This window comes from Nicotiana attenuata, unplaced genomic scaffold (genome assembly GCF_001879085.1).
Source record: "Nicotiana attenuata strain UT unplaced genomic scaffold, NIATTr2, whole genome shotgun sequence".
Classification (NCBI taxonomy): Eukaryota; Viridiplantae; Streptophyta; class Magnoliopsida; order Solanales; family Solanaceae; genus Nicotiana; species Nicotiana attenuata.
In genome coordinates, this window is record NW_017676088.1 from 27,889 (window position 1) to 40,692 (window position 12,804).

Below are 12,804 nucleotides of genomic sequence, written 5' to 3' on the forward strand. Positions count from 1 at the left end.
ATTATAAGAAGATTGTAAGGGCGGCATGAGAATTCTCCAAAGCATGCATACTATCCACAGAGGCACGAAGATCCTCCTGTGCCTTAGTCAAATTCTGAACTAACTCCCCGGCATAAACTTCTTTTTGGTTCAAAAGATCCTTCAATGCCCTGATTTCTTCACTGGCCTTGGATAATTGTTCGGAAAATGAAGTCTCAAGACGTTCTCTTTCTTTTTCCCCCTGATTCAACGAAGCCTTGATGACCCCCAACTCGGAAGTGAGTGCTCGAACCTGTTGTTCTAAGGCACTCTTGTTCTCTTGTAAATCCTCCATGTCGAGTTGAACACTGCCAAACTGTTCCTTCCAGTTGTTTGCCTCAAACTGAGAATCACGTGCTACCTTCTCCAAGAGGAAAATTCTGCTCATCAGCTCAGTGCCAATAAGATTGGCCTGCAAATAAAAGAGAAGTGAAAATCCCAGAGTCGAAAATTTTTATAGAATGGAGAAAAATAGGAAAGAAGAATACCTTTAAAGTGGCATGCACTATGTCATTCATGAGGGTCAGGTTGCTGTGGCTTTCAAGTTTTGTTTTTTCAATGGGGCCAATCAAAGGCTCGAGCCAAATATCAAACTGACCAGACTTTCTCAAGAGGCTGTTGTTAGCAGGAACTTCAATGGTTACGCTCCTCATAGTAGTACTCTTACTTGAAGAGCCCACCTCCGTATGGTGAACAATAGATGGAGGAACAGACAAAGGAGGAGCGATAGAAGGAGGAACAGAAGCAACAGTTGATGAAGGTAAAGGAGCAATCATAGGTACGGGAGATGAAGAAGAAGATAAGGGAATTTCATCTAAAATAGGTCCTAAGTTTTCACTACCAAAACCACTAGCAAAAAGTTGATCGATAGACTCACGAGCGTCGTGAGGAGAGACGTCATCATCAGGAATGATAACTGGAGTAATAACAGACTTGGAAGGAGATAGATAAGGGGAAACTTCAGCCTCACCATCAGAGACGATACGTCTCCGGGCTTGAGGCCTCATCACCAGGGAACCTTCATCTTCCTCCTCTGAATATTCTTCTTCAGTTTCAGTAGCTTTTCTTTTTGAAGAACCCAAGAATACATCTTGGGCTGAAGAGGTGCGAGTACTCAAAGAGTCACGAGCAGCTATGATCGACTCTGCGGTGACCCCATGAATAGCAAATCCTGATAAAAAGAAGGATAAAAGTTAGAACAAAGAAGATATTTAGATACATACAAGGAAAAATAGAAACCCTTACCATGAGTTTTTACTTTCCAACCATAACGGCTGGAAAGGTTTTTCCACGACCTACCCTCCATTGGAGCGGCCTTCAACAATTTTCCTACCCAACCACGAAAGTTGGGCACGGTTTCCATGACACCCATGGTTGCTGAGAAAGGAAAAAGAAGCGACATTAGGAAAGGTGATAAAACCTGAAAGGGAAAGGCACGAGGAAGATTTAATACTTACGTGCAAAGTTCCACTTCTCTGGGAAGGGAATGTTATTTTCATCCACTAAACCAGCAGTGGGGGCAGCAACAAACCGGGCATACCAGCCACGGTCTTTATCGTCCTCAGGGCTCACTAAAACCCTTTTGCTCCTGGCTGCTAGGGTAAAAACGCCATTGCGAAAAAGCCTAGGGGAATAGAGATGAATTAGGTGGGAAAAGTAAATTCGGCATCTGCCAAGTTAGTGAGGTGCCTTAAGCAGGCGACAGCCCTCCAAATGATTGGGCCAATTTGACCCAAGCTGACATTAAAAAAGCGACAAAAATCCAGAATAACTGGATCAATGGCTGGTTTAAACCCTAAAGTAAAGGGATACGTATAAACAAAAGAAAATCCAATAATGTAGGAGGTGATTCTCTGATTTGGATTAGGAATGATGGTAGGGAAATCATCACTCCAATGACAATCTCTACGAACTATGGGGATTAAAGGGTCAGTAATTTGAGAAGGATAAGTATCAACTCGATTTAAAGAGGCGACTTGAGTTTTGAGAGATTCCCTGTCATGGTAAAAAGATAAGTGCGTTGGAACTATTTCTTCCACTAAAGGTTCGCGTAAGGGTTCAGAGGATTCTTTGTTTCTGGAAGAAAACCTTTGAGAATGGGAACCTCCAGTTCTAGAAGAAGGGACAGAACTAGAAGAAGGTGTGAGTGAACTGCCACCACGGACAGATCCAAAACTACAGAGTCTACCACCACCACCTCTTCTATGCCTAACGGGAGCATTGGGAAAGCTGTCTAAAATAGGAGTTCTTCTAGGGTTAGGGTTCGGAGAAGCCATGACAAAGGAGATTGAAGTGAAGAAGAAGTGAATAAAAGTTTTGAAAAATTAAAGTATTCAATACGCTTTAAATGGTAGAAGACAAAGACGGAAGTTATATTTATACCGATGAATGACCGTCAGAAGGAATGACTATAGTGATGGGAAGTCCATAATAATGATAACTGACACTTCGTGGACAGGGAAGCCGAAAAGAAAGCCTAAAGAAAGTGTTGTACAATTGTATGACCAATAAGAAGATGACACGTGTTTAGCGCATTAAATGAAAGTAATAAGTGAAGCGTCAAACTCTGTCAGAGCATAAATGGTGACAAAAATTCTCCCTTAAATGAATTCCACTTCCCAAATATTCAAACTGATGAATAAATGGAAAGTGGGGGGACTATCTGTATTGGGAAAAATTATATTTATGTATATGGTGACGTGTCATGACATATAGACTGGTCAAACAGTCAAAGAAATAAGGATGGTTAACAGATACGAGCAACAACAGATATGAGTAAATTAAATGGAGGGGGTGCGAGCAGTCATACAAGTAATTCAACGCTCGTACCTATTCAAGACATTTGAAACTCAAAGATAGTGAAGAATCAAAGGAATGAATCTAACAGCAAAAAGGAGCCCCGATACAGCATTTAATGAGTATTAATTATTGGAAACGTTAGAGAATATGTATTTAATGTATATGATTGCATAACGTAACATTTAAAGTCATTAATTGCCCATAATAGCATTATTATGACAAAGGTAAGGCTCGTATCCCAAAAGAGCTATAAAAAAGGAAGAAACAAACAATTGTAGGGGGGAGGTGACTATTGGAATATACTTTGATTTACCAGCTTTCATATTTGGTTACTCTAAAATTTCTTTCTTTATTTACTTTTTCGATTATCAGTAACCCGATTCTTCTAAATTCTAGCTTTGACTAAAATTCTATTTTTTGGTTAAACATGTCTAGTGGTGATCAAAGCAACAGTCAATTAGGTGAAAAGGATGATAGTATATAACGATGAGACTTATGTCCTATATCTTTTTGATTTGAACAATTACGAGTTATTAATTAAGCTCTTATAGTAATAAAATCGTGTATTGGTATGTCTGCTTGTCTAGTGGCGGTAACAACAACAGCCAAGGTAAAAAGGATGATGTAGTGAAATATGCATCAAACCTACAACTTTTTTTTGGTTGCATACCGTTGACAGGCGTCAACAATCCAAACTAATGAGATTCAACTCGTGACACTACCGTTTGAATGATGACATCTTAATCATTAGTAGTTCTCCTGAAAATTCTCAAATTGTTACCGCCAATGAAAATGCAACAAAATTTCACGGCATACCACTTTTATTTGGAGTAATATTTGATGATTTCCTTCTTATGTATGTAAACACCATATTAATTCTTGAGAAAATGATATTGTATAGCCGTTGTAAAAATAATAGTCGAAAAAATGTATAAAATTTATATATTTGTATATATATACATTTTGTGTTATATACAAATTTTATACACTTTTTCGGCTACCAGATGTAAATACCCCCTTAATTCTTTAGTTTCATTTTATCTTTTTCATGCCGTAAAGGCGATATTTTAGGCGAATTTCACATCGATAAAAAAGTGGGTATATAAGTAGACATGCCTTAGACTCAAGTGGCGCGTTTTGAAGCCGTGCGGGGCTAAGCCCATATCAGACATTATCACTAGTGGGTCGGGCTGTTACATATGGTATCAGAGTCACTCCGCGTGCAACCTTGAACGGCGAGGACGCTGAGTCCCTAAGAGGGGGTGTATGCGATATCCTAGGCGAATCCCACATCGACGAAACACGGGAGAGATGCTGGGTACGTATGTAAATAGACATGCCTTAAACTCAAGTGACGTGTTTTAAAGTCGTGCGAACCTAGGCCCATAGCGGACAATATCACTAGTGGGTCGGACTGTTATACAGTTAAAAAAAGAAAAGAAAAGAGGATAGTACGAGCATAATGATTAGTGAATAATGATATGGACAAAGGGAATCTATTGCCCATTCAATAAAGTTCACAAAAAGACATAGTTACGTTGTTATGCAACTTGGCTTGACTCTATAGGTTTTCAGTGAACTTCCATCCCCTATATAAATATAGCATGATGCTCTCTAGCTTCTGAAACCAACAGTCTTCGACCCACAAAAGGCTTAAATATATATCCTCCACCAAATCAAATTAAAAAAAAAAATACCTAGCAAGTATGGATAACGGGAAAATTAAGGAGTTGCCATGCAAATATCACATGAATGGCGGTGATGGTCCCAAGAGCTATGCTAAGAATTCTGAATATCAGGTTCAACTGAATCCATTCAAATCATGTATACTTATGGACAGAATTCCCAAAAATATGTATATAGTTTTTTTTTTTGTTTTTTTTCCACCAAAAAATATGTATATAATTCATCACAATCATTCTGGACATAATGACTCTGAATTCTGGATTCAACTGTATTGATCATGACCAAGAAACCATGCAAATTAATCGTTTGTACATGTTTTTGCAGAAACAACTACTTGGATATTCAAAGAAAGTAATGGATGAATTGATTCAGCAGCAGCTTGATGTGGGATTAAACCCTCATTTTGATGGCTGTAACCCATTTCGCATAGCAGATTTTGGATGTTCTACTGGCCGAAACACCTATCTTGCAGCTCAGAATATTATTGAAGCAGTGGAACAAAAGTATAAATCAAATGAAGAAGATCCTCAAGTACCAGAATTCCTTGTGTTCTTTAATGATTTAGTCCAAAACGATTTCAACACTCTCTTCAATTACATCCATAGCAACAAACCCAACTACTTCGGTGCAGGAGTCCCAGGTATATATATTCATGATCTACTTAGGTTATGTTTTATTTTCATGTAGAATAATAGTGAAAGCCATGAGATATCTGAATATAAACCTATACCCGAGCCAATAGAGTTTAAAACGGCAGTTAATCTAGTTTCTAATAGGTGGACTAGTGGTGAATGAGACATATAACAGATCGACAAATTGAAAACACGTATTGCTATCAATATATACCATATGTTAAACCATGGCGACTTTGCCTTAAATGCAAAATCTTAAGTTTTGAGTGAAAATACATAATTGAGGTTTCTCACAAGATAATTATAGATAAATTTCTATGATAAGCTTAACTGGTACCTTGATAAACTAATTAACATACTATACGTACTACTCCTCCCATCTCAAATTATTATCTATCGTGGTTTCTAAAAATAGTTGTCTCAGATTATTTGTCATTTTAGAAGTTCAAGACAAAAGAAATTATATTTTTCCCGTTTTACCCTTAATAACAATTTTTCTTGAAGATGGAAATAATACATAAATAGAATAAATATTAGTGAAGAGAGATTATATCTTAAAACATAAATAAGGGTAAAATAGTCCAATCCTCCTCCTAACTAATGTTTCTTAAGGGCGTGTAAAAGAGAAACACGACACATAATTTGATTACACTGTCCATTAGCGTATGTATATAACTTAAATGCTTGATTTGTATGTATTATCTACCATGCCTAGGTTCTTTCCATGGACGAGTATTTCCAAAGGCGTTCCTACATTTTGCCCACAGCTCCATGGCACTTCTATACCTGTCAAGAATTCCCGAGGAAGTTAAGGACAGAAACTCAGCAGCGTGGAACAAGGGAAGAATTCATTACAGTTGTAGTGGAGCAGCAAAAGAAGTAGAGGCGGCATATTCAGCTCAGTTCAGAAAAGATATAGAAGCATTTTTGGACGCAAGAGCAGAAGAGCTGATTCCAGGAGGATTAATGGTGATTATAACTCTTGGAATTCTTGATGGGGTGCTTCCTTCTGAGTGTTCCATGGGAGTCAATTTCAGCATTCTTGGATCTTGCCTAGAGGATATGGCCAAAATGGTAACCACCTAATTAACAAATTAATATATCCTCCTCCCCCACTTCGAAAACGAAACATAAAGATAGTTTAAGCTTTGTGCAGGACACGATAAGGTATTATACTTGATAATCTGTTAAAATAGTGAGTAATAATTAGCATGATACCACAAATTAAAATTTACTAATAGTATAAAAGAATTTACACTCAATGTATGTAATTCAAAGTCTTCTTGCACCTGATTAGTGGTCAGTGTGCAATAAAACCACTGGCATTCAAATAAAAATGGTAGGTGATTTCTTCTCATCTACCTAAGCCTAGATGGGCAACGTTATTCAATATGTGTGGTGGAAGATAGCAAATAACCAATGGAATAGTCGAGTCCGGTGTACCGCCGCTATCCAAAAAAAAACTTAGATCCTTCTTTGACATAACTACTGAGTTTAAAACTATTAACTTGAGATGCATACATCCCTATAACAAATCATATATCATTTACTAAGTTTTTTGTCTGTCCCCTCCACGGGTACTTGAAAAAATGATGAATCTTCCATTTCAGGGCATCATATCGGAGGAAAGGTTGGATTCGTTCAACCTCCCATACTATTACACATCACATATGGAACTGGAAACACTGATAAAGGCACATGGATGCTTTGACATCGCAAGGTTTGAGAAGCTACCAACTCCCTTCAGACAAGTTGTACACGATATCCAGACTGTAGTCTTATCTATACGAGTGGTAACAGAGGGACTATTTGAGGAACACTTCGGGAAAGATATCATTGAGGAATTGTTTCAGCGTTATGCTGAAAAAGTTGGTTCACATCCAGTTTTGTACGATGATAAATATCGAACAGAGGCCAGCTACTTTGTGTTTCTCAAGCGCAAAACCAATACATCCAAACCAGGAACCTAGTTTGGTTCTTAGAACTTACCATGTGCCTCGAAACAGTTATGTGAGAAAGAGGCATTTGCAGAACTTTGTGATTGTGCACCTGTTTGTATAAACCAAGGGAGATAATCCCCTGCAGAATTGAAATTTTTATATGGCAATTCCAGCTCTTCTGGAAATTAAAAATAGAAAAATAAACACTGCCACCAGAGAATACTCATGACTGAGCTGAGTATATAACGTGTGGAGAAACTGTGAATAAAGGACATGGAAACCACCATACCGTGATATTGATTTGATTTCTACCAAAGCAGAACCAAATATCCGTTAATCAAATAATGATTAAGTAAATTTCCTGCAAATTTTGGGCACAACTTAAACAGTTGGATAAAGGAGGACTGAGAAATCCTCATTCATCCCAAAACAATGCTACATTCTAGACTTCAAATATAGATGTTCCAAGAGCATTATTCAGCAGGCAGAAAAGGTATTGAAGAGCATCATGGAAAACATGCAATGACCTTCTGAAATCCTGAAACTCATTTCAATCAATTTAGGTGGAATACTATGAGGAAAGAGAAGAATACTAATGCTTAGTCTAGACTAACTCATAAGAATAATAAAGCCGTTCAAAAATCTCCAGTCTCTCTGCCATTTAATGGGCTATCTATCCTAATAGAAGAAACAAAACAAAAAAGAGAAACAGAAACTGCAGCTAAATAATCAACTCGTAGCTGACTCCTTTGCAATCTTCTCAGCCTTAGCAATGACTTCTTCTATACCCCCAACCATGTAAAATGATTGCTCTGATAAGTCATCATATTTCCCGTCCAGGACACCCTGCTCAGAATGAAAATGAAGGTTAACATTATGTACAGAATGAAAATTTCTGCTCAAAGAAAATAACAGCAGGTGATTGTTAAAGTTCAGCAGAAGAATGAAGTACACGTGTTTGTTCCCACAATGGTACTTCATGTGAGTGGTGACTCAGTTACCTGAAAACTTTGGATGCTCTCTTTCAAATCCACATACTTTCCAGGGGCACCAGTAAATACTTCTGCAACATGGAAAGGCTGGCTCAAGAACCTCTGAATTTTACGAGCACGAGCAACAGTTAGTTTGTCATCTTCACTCAGTTCATCCATTCCTAGAATGGCGATAATATCCTGGAGATTCTTGTAGTTCTGGAGAACCTTTTGTACACCTCGTGCAGTATTATAATGATCTTCACCTAGGATATGAGGAGAAAGCATACGGGACGTAGAATCTAAGGGATCCACTGCAGGATAAATACCAAGCTCAGAAATCTGCATTGGAGAAGAGCGACGATGTTAGTAAAATATCATGAAAAGTGTTTTTCTGAAAAATAATTGATAATATAAGAAACTAACCTGCCGAGATAACACGGTTGTAGCATCAAGGTGAGCAAAGGTGGTAGCAGGGGCTGGATCAGTCAAGTCATCAGCAGGCACATAGATAGCTTGGACTGATGTGATAGACCCCTTCTTAGTTGTAGTAATCCTCTCCTGAAGCCCCCCAAGATCTGTCGCTAAAGTTGGCTGGTAACCAACCGCAGAGGGAATACGACCAAGCAAAGCAGACACCTCAGAGTTGGCCTAGAGCAATCCCAGAGACGGAGGGAAAGAATTAGAAATCATTTTACAAATGTTTAAGCAGTTAAAAAGTAAAATATACTCAAACTAAGGTATTTGAAAAGATAGCTCACTTGAGTGAAGCGAAAAATATTATCGATGAAAAGGAGCACATCTTGCCCTTCAGCATCTCGGAAGTGTTCAGCAACTGTCAGTCCAGTGAGCCCAACACGAGCACGAGCACCAGGAGGTTCATTCATTTGACCATATACCAAAGCACATTTGCTTTCACCCTGAGGATAAATATACGTGCAAAATCAGCCAATTGCAAGAAATGTCCGCACTATGTTTTGAAAAGCAAATGTTATCTACAGAGACCTGCTTATCAGCAAGCTTAATAACACCACTCTCAATCATTTCTCTGTACAAATCGTTACCCTCCCGAGTACGTTCACCAACACCAGCAAACACTGAGAAACCACCTGAGGACGAGAAGTGAATATTAAATTAAATTCAATTAAAGAACGAGAATAAATGAAGACTCTCTTTCATTCCTAGTGCAACTAGTAACAAACCATGGGCCTTGGCGACGTTGTTAATAAGCTCCATAATAAGCACGGTCTTTCCAACACCTGCACCACCAAAAAGTCCAATCTTTCCACCTTTTTGATAAGGAGCAAGTAGATCCACCACCTGTCATCAAAAGCAAGTTAAATCATACCCAGAGAGACAATAGACAACAACATGATTTATCCATTCAACAGCAAATGATTTGTATATCGCCTTCCAAAAGCATACACATGCAAATATATACTACTTCATAAATTGCATGTGCTAATCAAATATTTGCTACTCCTGTTTTACTTCCACCAAAAGTATAGAAATGAGGACAGATGCCTTGAAGCTATCACACTGAGATGTGTTCAGTTCCTAATATACAGAAAAGTAGTATCACGTACCTTAATTCCAGTCACAAGGATCTGTTGCTCAGTTGCTTGTTCAACAAAAGATGGAGCTTCACGGTGAATCGGGAGATAATGTTCCGTTTCTGTAGATCCACAACATCTCAATAAAGCAAAGATGAAAAAAGAAAAGACAATAAAAAAAAAAAGAGCTAGTCCCAATCAAGATGAAAATTGAAATAGGAAAATGCAAAATTATTTTTTGTAGTGCCATTAACAGGAAAAAACTGATTTTAGCTAATGGGCAGATTCTTACTTATATCACCCCTTTCATCAATGGCCTCTCCAATGACATTTATAATTCGACCAAGTGTAGCCCTGCCAACAGGCACCTGACATTTCAAAACCAAGATTAGAAGGAGTATGAACGTGCTAATATAAACTTGCAAACATCCTCTTCAGGGTAAAAAGACCCTATCAAATTCTGAAATTAAATAAATGCACAGTGAAACAAAGTGTTTTTTCTTTACATATCGCAAAAGATAACATTTTTACGATCAATTAAGAGACAGTACTTGCAACTTAAGGTAAAAATGGATTCGTTTACGGGTGTATCTTTTACGGGTATATATGTAAATATGGTATGAGTAAGTGTAAAATTTTACCAAATTTAGTGTATTTTGATAAATCCGCAGAAATCATACCCAAATCACATCTATCTGACACGTTTACTTCAAGGATCCTATGTACCGTAATGTAGCATGAGAAATAAACTACAATGTCGATAAAGCTGTACATATATATAGAGCTTAAAGCGAGATACGGAGAATTACAGTAATAGGGGAGCCAGTGTTGAGGACTCTTTGACCACGCACAAGCCCTTCAGTCCCATCCATAGCAATAGTCCTAACCATGTTTTCTCCCAAATGTTGAGCTACCTCCAGCACCAACCTTATATCATTATCCATCACTTCTAACGCCGTCAAAATAGGCGGCAGACCTTCATCGAACCGGACATCCACAACAGCTCCGATCACCTGACATACGCTCCCAATGGCACCGGCGCCGGTGTACTCATCGGTGATCTTACCGCCTGTTTCCTTAATCTTCGGAGGAGGAGTTTTTTTCTGAGGTGCCGGCGTCGCCTTTGCGGCGGCAGAGGTGGCGTAATTGACGGCGCGGTGGAGAAGGTATCCGGTCGGGGAGGGGCGATGGATATGGGTAGTGAGTGAAGGTTTTGAGGAAGAGTGACGTATGGATGAACGGAGCATGGAGGAAAGGAACCTTCGAGAAGCCATGGTTTTGTGAATGTGTATTGAGTGAGGTAATGTGATCAGAGTGACAACCTCACGATACAGCTTAATTTACATTTGCATATGAATGAAGGGAAGTGAATGAATAAAAGAAAGACAGAGAGTTGTGTTTCTGTTTGAAGAAAGAGAACGATATATTCTGCGTCCGACGAGTTCAAACAATGCTGAAGCACCACGTGTTGGGTACCATTGGCTGTTTATTCGCCGCCGTTTTTTCCTTTTTCACTTTTCAGTTTAGCTGCAGAGATGTGTGGACTTTTTTTCTTTTTTCCTTTTTTTCTTTGCCATGGACCATTCAAAAGAATGGATAAAAATCATTTTCTACTTTAATTTTGTCTTAAAAATTGAACTCACTTCCAATTTTGGTACTTCTCTTGCACTAGGATTTCCAATTATCTTTTTTATCATTTTTTTTTTTGCATTATTTTGGTCCAAAATTCTCTTTATCCCTTCGATGGACTTTACATTAGGGGTGTTCGTCGGTCGGTATGGTGCGGTTTTTAGATTTTTCGGTTCGGTATTCTCGGTATTCGGTTTCTTAAAACCCTATACCAATACCGTACCTAATTAAATTCGGTATGGTTCGGTTTTTCTCCTTCCAGTTTCGGTTTATTCGGTAGGGTAACTTCGGTTTATTCCGTTTGCATACTAGCTAGTGCATAGAGCCATACACTCTAATATTCTTTATTAAAGTACTCAAAAATACAAAATTAAAAATGTTTGTTGACAAAAATATTGTCCAAAACTAGCAAATATCGACCCAAAAAGAGAAAATTGTATATAAAAGAATATTTGATCATTAGAGATGTCTTGTTACTTGTTTAGAGTTAATTGATGAACTTTGGGAATAAGGGAAAGTAAAATTTTAGATTTTTTATATCTATGTTATAATTGATAATATGTATTTTGTGTAATATAATATATATTTCGGTACGGTATCGGTATTTCGGTATTTTATCTTAAAATACCAAATACTATACCTAATACCCATTTTTTAAAAACTTAAACCAAATACCAAAATACCGTATACTAAATACCAAAATTTTCGATTTCGGTACGGTAATTCGGTATTTACCAAATTATGCCCAGCCCTACTTTACATATTCTCATCCCGTTACAAGAGTAAGCAACACATCTTATCCTCCTCTTTTTTCTCTTAACAACCGTAGCGTCGGACCCAACTTAGAGATACAATTTCATTGACCACTAGGCTATGCCTTTAGATGCATTTTTTCTAATTTGTTAAATATACATATATGCTTTAGATGATCACTATTTGTCTTCTTTCGCTCCTTTCTAAAAACAAATAATATCTTTTTCTTTTTATAATTTGCATGTAGAGTTATTTCGAGTTGCATCGTATACTGAAGTCTCTAGGATGCTCTTTATTTTGAATGTATTTCTTATATATTTATCCAGTTGTATATATCGAACTTTAGGTTGAACATTTTGTGTTATTCTATAAATTTGTATTTTTGTTCTTGTAAAAATATAATGGTGATTTAATATTTATTCTTCCTGTTGGTTATCAGTTGTTCATTGACATCAAAGTATTTGTGATATTCATTGTGTGAGTCCAGAACCAAAATGTGGTTCTTTTGAATTCAAAAAATAAAAATGTGTGGAAAAAAAACATAGTGTCAAAATATGTATAACGTCTTTTAAAATGACGCTATACGTTAACGGCCGTTTGGCCAGTTAAGTATGGCGTCTTTTTAAAAAACGCTATATATATATAAATATCGTCTTCCCCACAGCAACAAAACGGAATCGTCACCCCCGCCCTCTCCCCCAAATTTTAAAATCAATGCGGTCGCCCCCCCCCCCCCCTCCCCCATTTTTAATCAAAAAAAAACTTGAGTGGAGCCCACCCGTCCCACAAAAAGTAAAGATTCTCGGTCCCACATCCTAGCTAA

The 12,804-nt window shown here is 37.7% G+C and overlaps 2 protein-coding genes across 2 annotated transcripts; one reads left to right on the plus strand and one right to left on the minus strand.

The window, feature by feature from the left end:
- The first annotated feature begins 4,435 nt into the window (after positions 1-4,435).
- On the plus strand, positions 4,436-7,369 carry LOC109220739 (probable S-adenosylmethionine-dependent methyltransferase At5g38780). The gene is made up of 4 exons (XM_019385203.1): positions 4,436-4,616; positions 4,828-5,143; positions 5,851-6,209; positions 6,746-7,369. Exons 1-4 carry the CDS (start codon positions 4,524-4,526, stop codon positions 7,103-7,105), a joined length of 1,128 nt encoding a protein of 375 aa, XP_019240748.1. The 5' UTR covers positions 4,436-4,523; the 3' UTR covers positions 7,106-7,369.
- A 124-nt stretch (positions 7,370-7,493) lies between these two features.
- On the minus strand, positions 7,494-11,140 carry LOC109220738 (ATP synthase subunit beta, mitochondrial-like). The gene is made up of 9 exons (XM_019385202.1): positions 10,409-11,140; positions 9,892-9,967; positions 9,633-9,721; positions 9,249-9,366; positions 9,052-9,155; positions 8,808-8,966; positions 8,473-8,697; positions 8,077-8,388; positions 7,494-7,921 (listed from the first exon to the last, which is right to left on the minus strand). The coding sequence occupies exons 1-9, from the start codon at positions 10,871-10,873 to the stop codon at positions 7,805-7,807; spliced, it is 1,665 nt and encodes a 554-aa protein (XP_019240747.1). The 5' UTR covers positions 10,874-11,140; the 3' UTR covers positions 7,494-7,804.
- Between the last annotated feature and the right edge of the window lie 1,664 nt (positions 11,141-12,804).

Coding starts and splice junctions, on each gene's coding strand:
- LOC109220739 (XM_019385203.1), top strand. CDS start 4,524: ATGGATAACGGGAAAATTAAGGAGTTGCCATGCAAATATCACATGAAT. Junction 5,144..5,850: donor CTTCGGTGCAGGAGTCCCAG/GTATATATATTC, acceptor TACCATGCCTAG/GTTCTTTCCATGGACGAGTA. Junction 6,210..6,745: donor TAGAGGATATGGCCAAAATG/GTAACCACCTAA, acceptor CTTCCATTTCAG/GGCATCATATCGGAGGAAAG.
- LOC109220738 (XM_019385202.1), bottom strand. CDS start 10,873: ATGGCTTCTCGAAGGTTCCTTTCCTCCATGCTCCGTTCATCCATACGT. Junction 9,722..9,891: donor TGATGAAAGGGGTGATATAA/GTAAGAATCTGC, acceptor GTGGATCTACAG/AAACGGAACATTATCTCCCG. Junction 7,922..8,076: donor AGAGCATCCAAAGTTTTCAG/GTAACTGAGTCA, acceptor CATTCTGAGCAG/GGTGTCCTGGACGGGAAATA.